This window comes from Bos grunniens, chromosome X (assembly GCF_055505025.1).
Source record: "Bos grunniens cultivar Pamir isolate PY7600 chromosome X, Bosgru_T2T1.0, whole genome shotgun sequence".
NCBI classification, from domain to species: Eukaryota; Metazoa; Chordata; class Mammalia; order Artiodactyla; family Bovidae; genus Bos; species Bos grunniens.
The window spans coordinates 28,195,946-28,216,879 of record NC_141194.1 but is presented as its reverse complement, the minus strand read 5'-3'; the positions used below and the strand labels follow the sequence as shown (position 1 = coordinate 28,216,879).

The window sequence follows — 20,934 nt, the reverse complement described above, 5'->3', positions numbered from 1 at the left end:
TTCCTTTCTTTCTAGTTGACATAGCTATAAGTATTAGCTATTGTATTCTTACAATAATGTAAGCTAGAGAAAACAAAATTTTATTAAGAAAATCTTAAGAGAAAATATATTCACAGGACTGTATTTACCAATATTGTAAATTTACAGCATGCATTTGTAAGAACTCTCTGTCAAGACAATTGCCTTATTGACAATATCATATATATATTGCCATATATATATATATATATTGCCTTATATGACAAAAAGACTATAGATGCAAAACACTAAATATCAACAATGAATAAATAATGTGAAAAGCAATTCATAGTTACAGGTATAATGATTCAAGCATCAATAATGAAGAAGCAGCAATATGATTGCTTTATAGTAGCCTAGTGTAACTGATAGGATTGCTTCATGGTAGCCAAGCATATATAGTAATGAATGGATCACTAAAAATTTTTATATCCTACACTATTTCAGTCATATTTATAATAAAGTACTGAAAACATTGTTACTTTAAGAGAAAACACTTACCTGTGATGACAGGCTGATGTGCCGTTTATCCATTCACAAGAGAGAGATGGGACAGTGTATAGTAATAGAATTCTATCACACCACATTTGAGTGATGTGATATTTGTCTTTGTCTGACTTCACTTAAGGAGAAGGCGATGGCACCCCACTCCAGTACTCTTGCCTGGAAAATCCCATGGACGGAGAAGCCTGGTAGGCTGCAGTCCATGGGGTCGCTGAGGGTCGGACACGACTGAGCAATTTCACTTTCACTTTTCACTGTCATGCATTGGAGAAGGAAATGGCAACCCACTCCAGTGTTCTTGCCTGGAGAATCCCAGGGACGGGGGAGCCTGGTGGGCTGCCGTCCATGGGGTCGCACAGAGTCGGACATGACTGAAGCGACTTAGCAGCAGCAGCAGACTTCACTTAATATGAAAATTTCAAAGATGTCCATTTTCTCCACTTTTACTCAACATAATTTCAGAAGTCCTAGCCGTGGCCATCAGAGAACAGAAGAAATAAAAGGAATCCAAGTTGGAAAAGAAGTGAAACTGGCACTGTTTGCAGATGACATGATACTAGACATAGAAAAGCCTCATGTTGCTGTGAGAAAACTACTGGAGCTCATCAATGAATTGGTAAAGTTGCAGGATACAAAATTAATACCCAGTGATTTTCTTAATGACATATGGGAAACCACCTGTTGCCTCTTGTTTGCAAAAGCTGCTTCCCCTATTATTTAGATATTTTGAAGTCAAACCTCTTTCTGAAATTATCAGATCATCCTTCGCTGGCATTAAATTTTCCAGTTTTAGATCCTTCACCCACATTTGCTTTAGGTTGTCATAATGACTTTGCTTTTTCTTCAATCATGTTCAAGTCTATAGATATGCCTTGCTTATAGCAATCCTGCACCCACATACAAGCTATATTTTCAATACAAGATAAAAACTTATTTCACAAAAAGCACAAGATTTTCACACCTGCTGGTGTAGCTGCAGTGATGGCTTCATAAATTTCCTTTTCTTTTTCTTACAGTAGCGCTTATGCTGGATTCATTCATCTTGAAATGGTGGCAACCACGACTGCAGATCCAAATCAGTATACAAGGAGCAACTCAACTTTTTTGTATAATGTCATGACTTCTCTCCGCTTCGTGAGAGTACTTCCAGCACCACTAGGGGCACTTCACATGAGTCCTATTGTGTTACTCAAAGTTTAGAGTATCGTACTAAACAGAGTAAGAAATAGCTGTGAACCACTGGTGATCACATTTGTTGAGATAACAGTTTAGTATAGAAACTGTTTATCATAGATGAATAGTGCTATTCATGATCCATAAGTGTGTGTGTGTGTGTGCGTGTGTGTGTGTGTGTGTTGTTCTTACCCATTTCAAGTGCAGCTGATCTAAGATGTATGCTTACCTGTGGTACTGCAATTTCTTAATTGGACTCTGGACCTTCTATAAAGGTTATTTTGCTACTTATATACTTTTAATATCTGGGTTGCTGAGGGGAAACAGGGGCTGGGAATTCCTGTTCCACTGTACTGCAGATGCCACACAGAAAAGACCTTTTTTTTTATATTTCCCAATATGAACAATTTCACTCACTGTCCATTATCATTGGCAAAAAACTCCCAATTCTCTTGTCCTGTCATCTTGTTCTGAACCACAAAAGGAGATTCAAGGATTTCTGACTCAATATAAAAACCTTTGTACTTATACTGAAATACAGTAATAAATGGGATATACTTTGTTCATAAACACAAATACGGAAGTCAAATTAACCTTCAATTACAAGAAGTGTATTTCAATAGTGCCAAAAAGAAAGCCCTAAACAGAAAAAGATACATCTCCCAGTTACTGAGGTCAAGCAAGGACAAAACAAGGCATAAAATGTGTTCCCTTCAGATCCACCTTGGCACTCAATTACTTGGAATACTTACTTCTCTTTTCAACCTCAAGTTGAAGGATCTGCCCTGGATGTCACTATGTGGGAGGAGCTGGCAGACTTGGTTCTGGAACGTGCCCTGCCCATGGTGGTAGCGCTCTGTCTTTCTCAGCTCTCAAGGCCTCTCTCTTCCTCATCCTATGATGGAATTCAGGACCTCCGAGGGCTGACAGCAGCAAGTGGACACTACAGAACCCCAGTGGTTCTGGGTGGCTATTTCTTTCACTTCTTTTTAAGGGGCTTCACATATATATTTGACAATTCCTACTCTGACCTGAGATTGCCCTCCTTAGACCAAAGGTCTCACGTCCCTGACAACTGTACTGAGACAACAGAGAAAAGAGATGTTCAGCTTGAGAGTTCTGCCTGAAGCCTTCTTACACCTAATATTCTGGGGCGTTGCATTCCTCAGTCCAGTTGCATGGGTGTCTTCCTAAAGGCCCTTGCCCCTTTGATTAAAGCCTTCTTGGGAAATGCCACATTCCTGAAAGGCCCTGAGTACTTTCTCTACTGCGGACCTTGCAGAGAAGGAATCCCTGCCCTAGAAGTGATAAGAGATAGGAAATCCATGGCATAAGTAAGGGGGCCCAGGCAGAGACCTGTGAGAGAAACAAAACGTGGTAACCTGTCCCTTCTCTCCTTCAGCCAGACTTCTCAGACAATCGCTGTTCTAATAAATAAACTTTATATTTTAGATCTAATAGATATTTTTTATACAAAGGAATGGCTGTGAGATGATTTTCTTGAGTCCCTTATGATCTTATAAGCTTATCTGAAAGTTAAAACGTTCAGATCTTTTAAGATGTCTGAACCCTCATATGTATGGACAGATGATCCTATTGTTAGCAAATACTATCTCTTTTTTCCTCTCTTCATATGTCACATTTAGTTTGGCATTATTATTATTATTGCTCTGGCTATGTATTAAAATATAATAGTTGGACCTGAGAGTCCCTCTTCTTAGTGCTTCATACATTTCACAGTAATGAGAATAAAAAGGGAATTAAGGGCATAAGGTCAGATCAGGCTTGCAGGAGTGAGAGGGTGAGCTTTAGACCAACTCAAATCAAGGGCCTATGGCCATCCCTGTCACTTAAACAGCCATGGAAAAGTTTGTCACTTCATTAAACTCTCTGAGAGCGCCTCGTGCTCTTTAACTGTGAAGGGAGTTTGACAAGCCCTGTCTGGAAGGACTGGTGGCATGTGGTGGTAACTGTAAAGCATCTGCCACAGTGCCTGGCAGGCACCAACCATATCCCTCGCTTCTCAGGACTGGTGACTATACTTTGCAACGAAGATCTCACCTCCCTTAGGCCTGATATAGGGCTTTCCTGATGGCTCAGCAGGAAAGGATCTGCTGAGATACAGGAGCTGCAGGAGATGCAGACTCAGTCTCTGGGTCAGGAAGTTCCCCTGGAGGAGGAAATGGCAACCCAGGCTCGAATTCTTCCTTGGAATATCCCATGGACAAAGGAGCCTGGCGGCCTACAGTCCATGGAGTCACAAGAGAGTCAGACATGACTTAGCAATTCAACAAGAAGAAGAAGGCCTGGTATAAGAAGAAGGCCTGGTATAATACGTGAGGGAGAGCCTTGCCTGACAGTCTTCCACTGAGCTTTCTAGAACTGACATCAAAGGGGAGGGCAGGACTCTCCTTTGTTCCTTCTATTCAGGGATGAATAGACCCCTCAGTCTCCACTCGGGCTTCACAATTTGACTTCTGGTGGGGCCTGGGGAATCCCTTCCTTCTTGACCTGAGGCCTGTCTCCTCATAGTAAGACCGATACCTCCCTGTGAGCCTGGAGGAGGAAGTAAGAGTGGCCTTATCTAGCCACCCCTCCCCATAGTCTCACAAGAATGAAAGCTGTGGCAAGCTCCTTGGGAATGACAGATGGTTCCTCTCAGGGGCCCAAATCAGGGTCCCAAATTTGACTCTCAGCCAAGCCCAAGACTGCCCCTTCTATTGACATGTGAACTCACCATCAGACCAAACCTTAACTTTCCTGCTACTCCTCCGTCAGAGCTGAAGGGCCCCTTGGCCTGGTAAATCTGCCTGAGGCCTTCTAGGCTGAGAGTAGGGAACATACTGTGTGGCCATCCTGGTATTTGTGTTCCCACGATCTTTGCTGTCCTCACTGTCTTGGAAAGAACCTGGAAATATTCCCCAACTGGAAACATTCCCTGACTTGCCTTAAAGCTTCTCCACCCAGGCCACTAGTTTCCTGATCCCTGAGGAAGAAGAGGAGTTTGCCTCATAGGCCCACCACAGGCCATGGTCTTCTGAGGCTAACAGGAGTGGAAGGAATATGTTCTGCCCCCACTGTTTTGAGGCTAGTGGTCTTTTCAAGAATTCAGGGTCCTTACCTTGACTTCTGGCACAACATGGAAATCATCCTTCTGCTGAGCTTTGGCTGCTCCCTTTGATCAGGATGAGGTTCCTTACCTCCATGTGATCCTCTGGGAGGAAGTGAGTAGGACTCACTATGTCACCAGGCCTAAGTGGCACAGTGAAGGGAGTTTGACAAACCTGAAGAATAAGTCAGGCTATACCAAGGCTAATAGCCTAAGCCCACCAGTTCTGAATTCCTCTGTGTCTGAGATCAGAAGGGAGTGCTATCCGAATGACCACCATCCCCCATATTCTTGGGTCTTGCTCTCCTCAATCCTCCTACCTGGGGCCCTCATCTTGTTTTCTGTGTCTTGGATTAAAGGCCTTTGGGGAAATTCCATGTCTCTACAAACTCCTGAGCTATGTTTGCTCTGCAGTGCTACAGAGAATGGGTCCCTGTCCCAGGAGTGACGGGAGATGGAGAAGCTATAGTCCAAGGCGGGAGTCCCAGGACAGGTGGCAGTCCTTTAGGGAGAAAAAAGTAGATCAATCTATCTCATCAGCCAGGTGAAGATTCTCATGTCATTTCTGTTCTGATAGGTTTACTTTCCACAGGGAAGAGACTGTAAGGATGATATGGAGACTCCTTGCTCTTCAGAGGTTATCTAACATGGCCAATGTACATGCTTGTACTGTCCCTGAATATTGTTTCTTTCACTTATCTATGAGTAATGAATAAGGGATACATATTGTTGGTTAAGTATATCTGGTATTCTTACTGCTCTGGCTACACATTTCGATCCAGTAGCTTGAGCATGAGGGCATTCTTTGCTATCACCTAGGACAAATTTTGGAGTACTGAGAAAAGCACTGAAATAAAAGATACAGGGTGGGGACTTTCCTGGTGGTCCAATGGCTAGGACTCCAGGCTCCCAATGCAGGGGGCCCAGGTTCGATCCCTGGTCAGGGAACTAGACCACACGTGCAGCAACTAAGATCCAGCACAGCCTAATAAATAAATAAATAATAAATATATAAGGAAAAGGAAATGTCAAATGTTAAAAGGACTTGTTAAAGAACAAAGACAAGGGTGTGTCTCAGGTTGTGAGGAGAACAACAGTATGAGTGCTAAAGTAGTGTAGCTGCTACTGCTAAGTCGCTTCAGTCGTGTCTGACTCTGTGGGACCCCATAGACGGCAGCCCACCAGGCTCCCCTGTCCCTGGGATTCTCCAGGCAAGAACACTGGAGTGGGTAAAGTAGTGTAGAGCAGGAGTCTATTGCCAGCTGTCATTTACCAGCCCTATGTATTTCAGCACAAATCCAAACCATAACTCTATGAGCCTTGGGCTCTCCCCTGTGAAGTAAGTTCGATAAGCCCTTTCTTGTCAGATTGGTGGAATATAAGTATTTATGGAAAGCTTCTGTCACGTCACCTGTTCTATTGAGAAATTAGGAGCAACAGCAGTTATTACTATGATTATCTTGACCTCAGATGTTACATCAGCTGGATTCTTTTTTCAATCTATCAGATGTCAGAAACTATGCAGTGTTCCAAGTGAGGAAAAAACAAAAGACCCAACCTCCCCAATCAGCCAAAATTCCACTTAGCAATGAAACCAAAATAATATGTTCTCTCCAACCCCTCTTTACCCTGCTTCTTTCTTGTTCTTCCTGAAGTAGAGAGTATCTCAGCCTCTTCCATTCAATGACAGCATCTCTGAGAAACTATAATGAGTGGACAGAGGCTAGGACTTTTTTTGACTAAACATCACCAGTAGAAGCATGAAGACTTCTTAAGAGCAGATTGTCAACGTTTGTGTAAAAGAAGAGCCACGAATAAATCATTTGCTATAATTTATATTCTCAAACATTCTTGAAAACCATAAACCATAAGCAGAGGCAAGTGTCTTTTACATTTACAAAAAGGGAGACTAAGCAGAGAGTAAAGCCGGCCAAAAACTGAAGAAATTTCAGCTATCTCCCTAACAATGTATCAAGGTTCTGAGCCTCTATTAGTGTGGTGTCTTTCATATTTCTAAGGACAGTCTCATCTTAAAGTGATGATATTCTCATCCTGGATCACAATAGTGATGTGAGGAATTCCAATATTTATTTGAGAAAACAAAATTCTTACTCCTAAATTTGACAAACAGCAAAGTGTGTGTGACCCATGTTATTCATATACTTATATCATGACTCTAAATGACCTTTCTGTTGAAAAGTTTTAACAACTGAAAATTGGGGGAAATAAAGTCAACAAGTTATTGATGCATATCAGGAACACAGGTTGCCCGGCTTCTCCAGCCACAAAGTGAACAACAGGCTTCAGATCACACTAGGGGCGAGATGAGCAGTTGGATTCGGCCCTGGGGTGCGCAGTGGCCGAAGCAGAAGGGCCAGCGCTGGCTGAGGCAGCAGTGCCAGGCCTGATTGAGGCAGAAGTGCAGGCAGAGGTTGAGGCAGCAGTGCCAGGCCTGGCCAAAGCAGAAGGGCCAGCAGCAGCTGAAGTGGCAGTGCCAGGCCTGGTTGAGGCAGAAGTGCCAGCCCTGGCTGCACCTCTGGCTCCGGTGCTCTCTACTTCCTCTCTCCAAGCCTCTTCATATGCTGCTGCAAGGCAGGATGGACCGAATCCTTGACCTTGGCCAAAAACTGCAGGACTTTCGTCTTGCTGGTTTCTGTGAGCACTTTAGGACCGCACAGGAACTCATAGCGAGGGGGATCGCTGCCGGGCACCTGGCAGTACTCCAGGTACTCTTCCCGCACCAGATCTTCTGTGATGAGCTTCCTGGGCTCTCCAAAGATGAAGTGACTTCTTCCATCATAGATGCCCAGCATATTCAGGAACTTCCAGATCTTCTCCTCAGGGGCGTGGTTGCCATTCAGGTAGATGACACCCCGCAGAGGCATCAGAAGACCATTCTTCGGCAGCCCCCGGTCACCTCTCAAAGACTCGCTGTCACTGAGATCTAGGTTGCTCACCAGGGTATAGCAGTGACTGTTGGGTCTGACTTCCTTCAGCACCAGGCCAAACACCAGCTCCATGTGCTCAGAGGCCCTGCTAAGGATCTCAGGGAATTGTTCCTTGTACCTTCTATTGATTTCCTGCAGCATTTTGGACCTCTTAATGACCTCCCTCATCTTATAATTAAACAGCATGTACTGCACCAATATCTCTGCCTTCCTGGTCAGAAGATCTGTGTGAGAGCTCGCAGCAGCAGCTGAGGCTTGGGAGGAATTTTCACCTTCCTGACCTTGTCCCTCGGCACCTACACCAGATCTTGAGCATGCTGTGCCAGGCACTGCAGATCTTGAGTGTGCTATGCCACCGACACCAGATCTTTTACATATAGCACCTGCAGCAGCACTGGTGGTGCCTTGGGCTCCCTGAGGCTCCGTGGCGGTGCCAGCAGCAGACGAGCTTGAGGGAGTGCTCTCTGAATCAGGAGGGGAAGAGGAGGTGGTCTCTTCTCCCCTAGATGTGGTAGCCTGATCATGAAGACCCTGGGTCTCAACTCGGGCCTGGTGACGTTTCTCACGAGCACAGTGCTTACTCTTTTGCGCACGGGGCATGATGGCTGTGGTCAGGGACCAGAGGCAGGAGTCTGGGCCAATACACAGGAGATTCAGGCACCTGGAGGATGGAGAAAGAGGTGACATGAGCACCTTAAAACAGGGAGACTATTCCTTGGCTTAATCAAAGGCTGCCTCTGCAGTTGTCCTTGAGGACACTGCTCTAGGAACCCACAAGGCTCCTGTTTTCCTGCACAGCCTGTTCCCAGAGAATCCCACAGAGGAAGAACAGAGGCCTTACTTTTCCTCTGCGTCCTCTCAGCCCTCCTCTGGATTTACTCAGGTGACAGCAGGTGCCAGCAGTGGGGTTTTCTAAGTTCTACTTCAGTATTATCACGTCAAGTCCTGGCGGAGCCTTGGCACCCTTCCCTCTGCTACTCTGATGTAGACACTTCAGACCTCCCCATGATCCAGAGGTAAGTGAAGGAATGCCTCATACCACCTCCCTGCCAGGAGATAGATAACCAGTGCTGAGAGCTCATTAGGGTCTTTTCTATCCTGAGTTCACTGGGATCATCATTCAAGGTCCTTACCTTGGCTCCTTAAAGCGTTGGGCACAATTATACATTTGTGGACTGGTGTCTGCACCTTCAGACTAGACATGTCCCCTCCCACAGACTTTGTACAGAACAGTAAAGAAGGGGCTCAGCCTCACAGCCCTTCCCTGAGATTTCCTGGGCTGAAATCCGAGGGTTGGGATGGATGCACTGAGTCCTCACTCAGGTTCATCAATTGAGCTCCCAGTAGAGAAGCTCGGAGAAGGCAATGGCACCCCACTCCAGTTCTCTTTCCTGGAAAATCCCACGGATGGAGGAGCCTGGTAGGCTGCAGTCCATGGGGTCGCTAATAGTCGGAAACGACTGAGCAACTTCACTTTCACTTTTCACTTTCATGCATTGGAGAAGGAAATGGCAACCCACTCCAGTGTTCTTGATTGGAGGATCCCAGGGGCGGGAGAGCCTGGGGGCTGACATCTATGGGGTCACATAGAGTCGGACAGGAATGGAGTGACTTAGCAGTAGCAGTAGAGAAGCTCAACTTTTTCCTGAAGTGATGACTGCTTGATAGTAAAAGCCAATCACTCTGTGTCCCAAAAGCAGGAAGTGAAGATGACCATATCTTACCAAACACGGTCTCCTGAGACCAAAATCTGGTGCAGGCAGGTTGATGTCCCTGTGAACCCTCACAAGATCCCAATTCAAGGTTTAAAATATTTTTTTGCTTCTGTTTTCTCCTATACGTCTTTTTGAAAATAATTTTTTTACAATATTAATTCATAATAGTGTACCAGTTTCTGCCACACATCAATATGAATCAGCCATAGGTATATCTTATGTCTCCTCCATCTTGAAACTCCCTCCCACCTCACACCCCTCTTAAGATATCAGAGTGCTGGCTTTGAGCTCCCTGGTCGTAAAACTACTTTCTACTGGTTATCTATATTCCATACGGTAATGTGCATGTTTTCAATGTTACTCTCTCAATCTGCCCCTCCCTCTCCTTCCCCCACTGGGTCCACCAGTCTGTTCTCTATGTCGGCATCTCCTGGCTGCCCTGCAAATAGGTTCATCAGTACCATCTTTCTGGATTCCATACATATGCATTAATATATGATATTGGCTTTCCTCTTTATGAATTAATTCACTCTGCTTACAAAAACTAGAAATAAAACTACCACACGAGCCAACAACCCACTAGTGGGCGTATACCCTGAGGAAATGGGGATGGAAAAAGACACGTACTCATCTTCACTGCAGAACTATTTTCAATAGCCAGGACACAGAAGCAACCAAGCTCTACATTTGACTCATGACAGGGTCTAAGGTTTCTCCCTCTGCTGACCACTCCATTCAGACCAAGACCCTTACTTCCCCATTAGCGTGCAGTGGGGACAGACATGTATTCTTGAGGTCTCCCAGGGATGACGACAGGGAGATGTGGTCCAAATGACGTGGTGTGGAACATCCACAGCCTCCAAGGTTCTCACTATCCACCAGGACACCTGAAACCCTCCCTTGTCAACCTGAGGCTGCCCCCACTGACCTGGTCTCTCACTTCCCTGAGATGTCCCAGGAAGTGTCATGTCAAAACGCCTGATTCTCCCAGTCCTCAAAATAGGACTGGCGCCTTATGTGACTCCATTTCTTATGGGAGGAGCCTCCATCCTCACTCAGCGTCACAGCCATTAATATTGGGGACTAGGTCCCTTTGTTGAACTGGGTTTATTCCATTACAGCAAGGCTCTCACCTGCCTAAAACCACCTCCAGTGAACACCAGGGGGCACCAGAGTTGGGCAGCTCTACCCAGGGCCTCCTAGAGCCCAGTACAGGGGAGCCGCTCAGTGTGGCCCCCTTGGCGGTGTCGAAGTCTGCTCATCAGCCCTCAGGGCTTTCATCTAGGTCCTAGAGCTCCTCCGGGTGTAGAATCCGGGCCTACCCCCACAGACCAACACCTTAGCCTGAGACACTCTAGTCCACATTCAGCCGATAGCTCTGAGGGACTCTTAAGAGCCATATCACAGGGGTGGGATGTGGATGGGTCACTTTTATTACTGGGAGGGTTGGGAAAGTCCCTTCAGCTCCATTCAGGTCCTCACCTTGGTTCCGGACGAGTCCTGAACACTAAGTCTCCGCCATATGGTCGCCGCGGCTACCAGTCCATCTGCTGGGTTTCAAAGCGGAAGTGGAGGGGAGCTGCATAAGGTCCTATGTGGGGTCTCCCAGGGATGACAGCAGGGGCAGCGCGCTATGGGAACACCAGTAGCTCAATATTCATCAGTCCTTGGGTCCTCCTTGTGCGGTGTATCAGACCCCGGATGCGCCCTCCTATGAACCCGAGTCTTCCAGCTCCCAAACAAAGCCCTTGCCTTCCCAAGTCCCTAGTGGTGGGAGGCCAGCTCTGCTCTGAGCATCTCTGCTTGTCAGGTGGGTTGCCACTCTGTGAGCCTCCTTCGTTGGGGGAGAGATCCTCTCACTAGCACTGATGGTGCTCACCTTAAGTCTGGTTATGGTCAAGACACCCCCATCTGCAGATCTGGGTTCTGATCTAGCTAGAGGAGACTCAGCCCTCCCTAAGATCACACAGGTTGAATGAGCGGACCACTCAGAAGGAGCTCCTGTAGGCTAAGAATTTACAGAATTCTGTTTGGCTCCGTCTGCAGGGGTCCCCGCTAACACTCAGCATCGCATGTGAAGTCCTCCTTGGATTCAGGTCCCTCCCTCTGCGAAACTGCGGCTGATTGTATTAGACAGAGGTCTCACCTCGCTAAGACTTCCTAGACTGAAATCAACCTGACATCTGTGCCCAGAGCTTCCTGGGGACCACAGCATCAGTGATTTTCCAGGGCCTCCTTTTATAGTGTGTGCTACTGTGAGTCCACTTTCAGGTCCTCACATTGACACATGACGAATCCTGTAACTCTACTCTCTGTTTTATGAAGCTTCTTGTCTAACATCAAGGTCCTAGTCTCCTGAGAATTCCAAGTTGGAAGGCAGGATGATCTTCATGTGATCCTAGTCCATCAGGGCCTCTGAGAATAGACAGTGGGGATGCAACTTGATTCCTTCTGATTCCTCTTGCTTAGCATCCTCACTACATCTACCACAGCCTGGGACTGCTCCTTCTACTGAGCTAAGATTCCTCTTCTTAGTCTTTGGGTGACCACTATATCAAGGGGTGATTATCTCCTTAGTCCTCCTTTATGGAGGTTCTCATATCAGCTTCTGTCCCTTGATTAAAGTCTTCCTGTGGAATGCATATTCCTACAAACAGTGAGCCATTACCCTCTAGCAAATCTTGGACAAAATGGGTCTCAGTCCCCAAAGTGATGTAAGATTAGGAAAATGCAGCAGAAATTAAGGAACTCAGGACAGATGTTATGATGTCAAAGAGATAGAGGTGATATATTCCTGCTCTTCAGCCAGATTTAGGGTGTGTGCTTAATCGCTCAGTCATGTCCCACTCTTTGTGATGCCATATACTGTAGCCCGGCAGGCTCCTCTGTCCATGCAGATTCTCCAGGCAAGAATACTGAAGTGTGTTACATGCCCTCCACGGGGATTGTGCCCAACCCAGAGATTGAACCCAGGTCTCCCGCATTGCAGGCGCATTCTGTACCATCTGAGTCACCAGATTTAGGGTAGTTCTAAAATATTTACTTTTGGCACCTCCCTGTTTGTCCAGTGGTTATGCGCTCCCAATGCAGGGGTCCTAGGTTTGATCCCTAGTCAGGTAACTTGATCCCACTTGCCGCAACTAAAAATCTCACATCCAACAACTAAGAGTTCTCGTGCCACACCTAAAATCTCACATTTCACAACTAAAGAGCCTGCATGTGGCAACAAAGATTCCAAGTGTCCAAACTAAGACCCAGAGCAGTCAAAAAATAAATAGAAATAACTATTTTTAATTAAAACAAATAAAATGTTTACGTTCTACATAGAAGGATAGTGCCAGATAATCTTGTAAGCCCTTGATCACTTGAGGGTGTCTGAATTTCCACATGGAGGTGATCATTTGCTAACTGAGCATTATCTCCTTCTCTCCTTTATTCACACCTCTTAATTATTTTGGTGTTTGTATTGCCTTGGCTATGTATTTCATCCCAGTGTTTTCGTCACAGTGTCCTTCTTTCTGTCACTCAAGATACATGTTGGAGTGTTAAAAGACAGTGAATTAACTGACTCATGAGCACCTCAGGCCGGGACAAGTGGAAGGGTACATGCTGTGGTTAAATTCAGACCAGCACTCTAGGCCCAGCTCTGTCTCTTATCAGTTGTGAGGACTTGGGTCCATCCCCAAAATCCAGGAACCTCAGGTGAAGTGGCTTTTGTAGAGCTAGTGGCATGTAGCTAAAGCACCTTGCGCACTGCCTGGAGCACACTTAGACTTTACACAATATCTCTTTTTACTATGATCATGATTATTTTCATCCTGGAGGATACCACCGACCCTGAGGAATCTTTTAAATCCAGGAGATGTCAGAGAATCTGTGGCATTCTTGGACATGGAACACCAAATCAGTCCAAAATGCTGTTTACAAAGAATCTTTCATTTCCACTACTACATCATATTTTGAGTGTGGGTGTAGTTTTTTAACTGAATGAAATTTAAATAATCTAGAATTTGGTTCCAAAACTAACTCTTTCTTCCAAGCTTCTCTTTCATTTAAACAACTCCTAGAGAGTTGCCTAGTGGCCCAGTAGCTAAGTGGCTTAGAATCTGTGCTCCAAATGCAGGGGGCCTGGGTTCCGCCCCTGATCAGGGAACTAGACCCCACACACCACAAGTAATAGTTCACATGCCACAACTACAGATCCTATATACTAGAACTAAAACATTCCTCATCCTGGAACTAAAGAACTCTCAGGGTGCAAGGAAGATCAAGGATCCTGGATTCCAAAGATAAGACCAAGCACAGCCAAATAAATAAGTAACTAAATAAAATAAGCCCCTACCTTCATCAATTTCACCATCACATCACCTATAATATACTCATCTCATACACTTTGCGGAATTATCAACACAGCCAAAACTGCTGAATGGAATGCTCTTTCAATAAAATGAGCTCTGTTTCCACGACTCACAGCACAGTGTCAGCCCACTGGCTTCTGAGTTTCTGGTTTCATTCTACTATTACTTTTATTTCACAGAATCTCCTTGGAGATGATGTGCATGAAACATCTAGGTTGTGCACTGTGTTCACGGGCACTGGGACAGGAGCACAGGGCACATTCCATCCCCTCCCCAGGGGGGATTTCTCTCTGGTCTACTCAAGTTGCTGTTTAGTCACTCGGTAGTGTCTGACCCTTTTCTATCCCATGGACTGAACAGATTGCTCTGTCCATGGGATTCTCCAGGCAAAAATACTGGATTGGGTAGCCATTTCCTCCTCCAGGGGATCTTCCTGATCCAGGGAATGAACCCACATGTCCTGCATTGGCAGGTGGATTCTTGACCACTGAGCGGCCTGGGAAGCCTGATAATTGAAAAGTAATTGTTCAGGAATTGTTCCATTCCAGTCTTAAGTCTCTCAACTTTGAGACCCACCATCTGAGGGTCTGGCCTCTATTTAGTGTTTCCACAGCCTCCCCGGTGGGCTCAACATGTAGCCTAACTTAAAATTACCTCTCAGGGACATTTATTGTCCTAAAGTCTCCAAGTGCCTTGCCTCAGTGTATTTACACTAGACACCTCATGAGGAAGCCCTCAATCTCCTCACCTCCTTACACCTCATTTTTATTGGGCCCCTAGATCTTTATTTATGAGCTACTTTATATGAATTGTTCTCTTAGACTCTAGAATTCTATAGGAAATGGTTCGGTTTATTTTTCTTAGCATCCCCAATACTACTCAGAAGCCTCCAAAGAACAGATGCTAAATTGATATTTGAAGAATTACAGTGAAAGTGTGCAAGAAGTAAAGTTTACTGGGTTTTCACTTCTCCCACATTCTTAAATAAGCTAAGCCAATCCAGGTACATACACTTCAGTTTTACAAAGAAAGACTATAAGGAATAAAACAAACCAAGAAGTGAATACCTCTCAAGACTTTTTTGTCTGTATCTGATAATCACACAGACTTCACTGTGGAATAATTTCCATTTTTGCAAAAAATCCATATTTCAATATCATGTTTTCTTATTCTGGATGACAAGAAATGATTGAAGGATTTCAGTCTGTGCTATGTAATATGAAAATTCTTATTTTTCAACTTGATAATCTGCAGTACAAGGGGGAGCTGTGCCATTAGTATACTTAGACTCTGAAGCTAAACACATCTTTAATTAAAAGGAACAACATTTAAAAACAGAAAAAAAGAAAAACCTCTAATTTTTGCATATTGTATAGGATCGGAAATACATTACATGCTGTGTTTCCATGAGAAACACCTTGGCCCTCTGCTAGTTGGAAGATTGCTTGCTTTCTTGAAATGCAATGTGAAGTATCTGCTCAGACTTCACTAGGGGTGGGAGGAACTTTGGACATGCTCTGGAAATTGCACTGGCCCTGGCACCATAGGAGCCCTGGCTGCAGCTCTGGCTCTGGCTCTCTTCTTCAGCTCTCAAAGCCTCTTCATACCAGGATGCAAAGGCACTGCACTTGGTATCATTGACATTAACCCCAAACTCCCACATTCTTTTATATATCTATATCTATCATGGAAGCACTCCATATTAGTTTACAAAGATCATGCTCATTATTTTTTATAGCTGTATAGTACTCCACTCTGTGGATATATATCATGTTCCTTCAGTTAACATGTTCATGGATATTTAAGTATTTTCATACGGTTGTGGATGTCTCTTCAGGGTTACTTTCTGAAAACTCTAATTACTGGCTCAAATGTAAAAGCATATTTAGTTTTCTGATAATACCAAGATGTGTTTAGGCTCTAATCTTATTCTTTGGCATGTTGCTGTCAAAGAATGAGATTAGTACATTATCTAACACTATATACAAAAATAAACTGAAAATGGATTAGAGACCTAATATGAGTGGAAACTATAAAACCCTTAGAAGGCACTATGAGTGGGACATTCTTTGATATAATTCATAATAATATTTTTTTGAATCTGTCTCCTTATGCTAGGAAAATAAAAGCAAAAATAAATAAATGAGATGTATTTAAAGGTAAAAACTTTTGCACAGCAAAGGAAACCATCAGCAAAATGAAAAGACAACCTACTATAAGGGAAAAAATATTTGCCAATGATATAACCAATAAGGGGTTAATATCCAAAATATATGAACAGCTTACATAACTCAACAATTTAAAAAAAGAATTAAAAAAATGGGCAGAAGACTTAAATACACATTTTTCCAAAGAAGACATACAAATGGCCGAGAGGCACGTGAAAAGATGTTCAACATCATTAATCATCATATGAATGCAAATTTAAACCACAATGAGGTATTATCTTATGCCTATCAGAAGGGCTATCATCCAAAAGGAACAGAAGTAACAAATGTTGGTGAGCATGTGCATAAGATCTGTACACTGTTGGTGGGAATGTCAATTGGTACAGCCACCATGGATAACAGTAAGGAGGGTCCTCAAAATCTAAAAAGAGAACTACCAAATGACCCAGAAAACCCACTCCCTGGTGTATATCTGGAAAAAAAAAAAAAAAGGACCCCCTAATTTGGATGGTCTCCGTCAGGTACTCGATGCTTGTCTGAGTCTAAGGGTTTCCACTGCTCGTCTCCCCTTCCCTCCAGCCTCATCTACTCTCTGCCAGTGACCCCACCCCAGTCCAACCTCCCTGTTTATTAAGAAGGCACCTGTGTCTGGCAGAGCCAGTGTGAGATGAAGAGGTAGTCCTTCCCAGCCACCAGATAGTCAGGAGTTTTGGCCGGACCTTCACACACTGATAGTGAGGAGTCAGGCAAAAAGCACAGACTGTGGCGCTGAAATGGATTAATAAGGAACTTAGTGAGGTGGCCAGGGACCCTCCAGCACAATATTCTACAGGTCCAGTTGGGGATGATACATTTCACTGGGAAACCACAATTATGAAAAAGAATGGCAGCCCGTACTGAGGCAGTGTATTCTCTGTGCCAATTCATTTCCCTAAAGACTACCCGTTCACACTACCTAAGGTTGCATTTGCAACAGATTTATCATCCAGACATGAACACTAATGGCAGCACTAGGTTCGCTACTCTAAGATCACTGTGGTCTCTTGCTTCCATGATTTCTACAGTTCTGGTATCTATTTGCTCCCTGCTATGTGTTTCGAACCCCAATGACCCCCTCCCTAGTGCCAGAGGTTGCACAGATCTATAAAACAGACAGAGATAAGTACAACAGAATTTTTCAGGAATGGACTCAGAAGTATGCCATGTAATGCTAACTTAAAGTCAGAATAACCTGCATTAAAGCTTGAATAAACTTTAAATTACTGTTTAAAATGAAAAAAAAAATCCACTAATTCAAAAATTCCATGCACTCCAATGTTCATAGCAGCATTACTGACATTTGCCAAGGTACAAAAGTAATCTATATGTATACAACCTACACACACACACACACACACACACACGCACGTGTGTGTGCACGCATAATGGAACATTACTCAGTCATTAAAAAGAATGAACTTTTGCAATCTTTCAACAACATGTATGGAGTTGGAGGGTATTATGCTATTAATTAGTAAATAGTTGGATGGTATTAATGAAATAAGTGAGATAGAGGAAGACAAATGCTGTATGATACTACTGACACAGATAATTAAAAAAATAAAAGACTAGGGGAATGAAGCAGACTCACAGATATAGAGAACAAGCTAGTGGTTACCAGTGGGGAGTGGCAAGCAGGAGGTGAAGGGCAGGGACAGAAGACTAAGAGGTGCAAATTAATATGTATACAATAAGCAACAAGGATATATTGTACAACAAAGGGGATATAGCCAATATTTATAATAACTGTAAATGGAACATAACCTTTAAAAACTATGAAGCACTTTGTTAATAATCTGTAATTTATAAAATATTGTACATCAACTATGAAAATGAAGTGAAAGTATTAGTTGCTCAGTCTTGTCCAACTCTTTTTGACCACATAGACTGTAGCATACCAGGCCCCTTTGTCCATGGAATTCTCCAGGCAAGAATACTGGAGTGGGTAACCATTCCCTTCTTCAGGGGATGTTCCTGACCCAGGGACTGAACCCAGGTCTCCTGCCTTTCATGCATATTCTTTGCCATCTGAGCCACCAGGGAAGCCCACATCAACTATACCTCACTTTAAAAAAATCTACTCTCCCAGGAACTTTCACATATACAATACAGTATTATTAACTATGGGGTTCTCTGGTGGCTCAGCAGTAAAGAATCTTCCTGTTGATGCAGGAGATGAGGGTTTGATTCCTGGGTCAGGAGGATCCCCTGGAGAAGGACATGGCAACTGAATCCAGTATCCTTGCATGGAAAATTCCCTAGACAGAGGAGGCTGGCAAGCTACAATCCATGGGGTTGCAGAGAGTAGGAAACCACTTGGCGACTTAACAACAATGATTAACTAGTCACCATGCTGTACATTATATCTCCAGGACTTCTTTATTTTGTACATGAAAATTGTGAAAGTTTATGCCGTTTGGCCACGTACACCCATTTCATCCATCCTCCAACCCCCACTTGCGGCAACCACTAATCTATTCTCTGTGAGTTCATTTTTCAAACATCTTCACACATAAGTGAGATTATATAGTATTTGTCTTTGTCTGACTTATTTCACTTAGCATAATGCCCTCAAGGTGCAACTGTGTTACTGCAAATGGCCAGATTTCCTTTTTTTCTTTTATTGGCTAAATAATATCTGAGTGACGATGAATGTATGTGTGTGTGTGTGTGTGTGTGTGTGTCTATGTGACATTATCTTTATCCATTCATCCATTAATGGACAGGTATGTTGTTTTCATAACTTGGTTATGGTAAATAATGTTTCAATGAACATGGGGGGTGCAAATATCTTTTCCAGGTGTTGGCTTCATTTCTTTCAGCTAAATTTCCAGGAGTAGACTTGCCAGATCACATGGTAGTTCTATTTTCAATTTTTTTATGAGCATCTATACTATTTTCCATAGTGGCTGCATCAATTTACATTTTCATAAACCCACATTTTCTTTAATAATTTAAGTATATCCTAAATGCAAAAGTTATATATGCTTCTAAATTTAAAAGGTATGTATCTTTGAAATTTAGGAATGAGAGACTGAATACAGTAAGCTAGACCCATAACTGAACCACTTTAAATTTTTTTTCTCTTCTTATCCTATCTTAGTGTGGGGTTTTTCACATTACCAAGGATACCCCTATTCCAATGCCATGTAATCTTGCTCTGGATCACACAGATGATTTAAAAGTTTTCAGTTTGTATTTCAGAAAGCAAAATTCTTATTTCTAAGTCTGGTAAACAGCAATAAGTGTGTGACCCCATGTCATTCATAAGCTTATGATCTGAATCTAAATAAACTTAGTACTGAAAAGAAAATCACTTGAAAATTACCGCCTCACCCCCCGCAAGAAAAGGATAAGTCAAAAAGTTATTGACGCATATCAGGAACACAGGTTGACAGGCTTTTCTGATCACAAAGTGAAGAACAGTTTCAGACCACACTAGAGGTGAGACGTGTGGCTGGATGCGGCCATGGATTGGGCACTGGCCACAGAAGGCCCATCACTGCCCGAGGTAGAAGTGCCAGCCCTGGCTGCAGCTCTGGCTCCAGTGCTCTCTACGTCCTCTCTCCAAGTCGCCTCATAATGGGGGCAGGAATGCAGTGGGGACAGTATAGTTGACCTTGGCCAAAAACTCCAGGGCTTCTACCTTGCTGGTTTCCATAGCGGCTCTCAGACCCCACAGGAGTGCTCTCATATCCCCCCATAGCGAGGGGGATCGCGGCCAGGCAGGGGGATTGTGACAAGGCAGTGTGAAGAGAAATGAATTGACAATATGTCAGCCTCAGACTGGGAGGAGTGAAACATTATGGACTCTAGAGCAATTCAGACCAGGCTCTACACTCAGTTCTGTCACTTTATCAGCCTGGAGAATAGAAGTTCTTTGTCTGCTAAGTGAATTTGATAAGCCTTGTCTTACAGAAGTATCAGAACATATGTAGCTTGTGCAAAGCACCTGGCACTGCAGCTGGCAATGTTTAGGTCTTATGATGCTTATTTTCATACCAGAAGAAAATCTATGGGAATTTCTACCTTCATCTATGGGAATTTTTCTTTACCCAGGAGAAACTAGAGACTATGTGGTCTTCTAAACAAAGAAAGCTAAGTCAATCAAACTGCTGCTTAGCAAGAAACTGTAGGGCTTCCCTGGTGACTCAGTGGTAAAGAATCTACCTGACAACCAGATGTCAGTTCAATCCCTGGGTTGTGAAGATCCCCTGGAGAAGGAATTGGCAATCCACTCCAGTATTCTTGCCTGGAAAGTTCCATGGACAGAGGAGCCTGCCAGGCTACTGTCCATGGGCCCACAATGAGTCAGACACGACTTAGCAACTAAACAAGTAATCCTAAGTGAATTTTCTCTATCAGAGAATATGTTATTGAATTTAGAGGCAAGTGTTTTACCAGGATGCAATGCAAAATCCTATAGAATTTGTGTCAAGGACCAGTAATTCCCCTGCCTCCCAAAGCCCTCCCGACAAAACACCCCGATTTTCATGTATTTCACCACCACTAAAATCTAGCCCCGCTCAGGAGGTCTACTAGATTACACTCGAGATACCCTCATGTTTGGAGTGTGCTGGGGCTCCTTCCCTTCAGGGCCCAGAGTGCCAGCACAGTGACATCTCAACATCCAATCACAAAGGAGATAGTAATATGCATCAAACATCTGGTTTGTGGACTGTGTTCACCTGCACTGGGGCAGGAGCACTGGACACCTTCTGTTCTTTCCCCCAGGTGGAGATTCCCTCTGGTTGACTCACAATCTCAGGGTAACTGTTCAGGGAAGCTTCTCATTTCAGTCTCAGCCTCCCAACTTTGAGGCCCACAATCTGGGGATCTGGGCCCGGCTCACCATTATCACAGGTTCATCCAGCCCACCACGCAGCCAACGTAAAATGACCT

The 20,934-nt window shown here is 44.0% G+C and overlaps 1 protein-coding gene and 1 pseudogene across 1 annotated transcript in view; one reads left to right on the top strand and one right to left on the bottom strand.

The window, feature by feature from the left end:
* Window positions 1-6,623: 6,623 nt before the first annotated feature.
* Window positions 6,624-20,934, bottom strand: part of LOC147340041 (melanoma-associated antigen B4-like) — a 48,796-nt gene continuing 34,485 nt past the window's right edge. The window contains 2 exon segments of the mRNA XM_086388374.1: window positions 6,624-7,392; window positions 7,395-8,413. Coding sequence (XP_086244500.1) covers window positions 7,118-7,392; window positions 7,395-8,352 — 1,233 coding nt within the window. The 5' untranslated portion in view covers window positions 8,353-8,413 and the 3' untranslated portion in view covers window positions 6,624-7,117.
* On the top strand, window positions 16,385-17,243 carry LOC147340044 (ubiquitin-conjugating enzyme E2 D3 pseudogene; annotated as a pseudogene).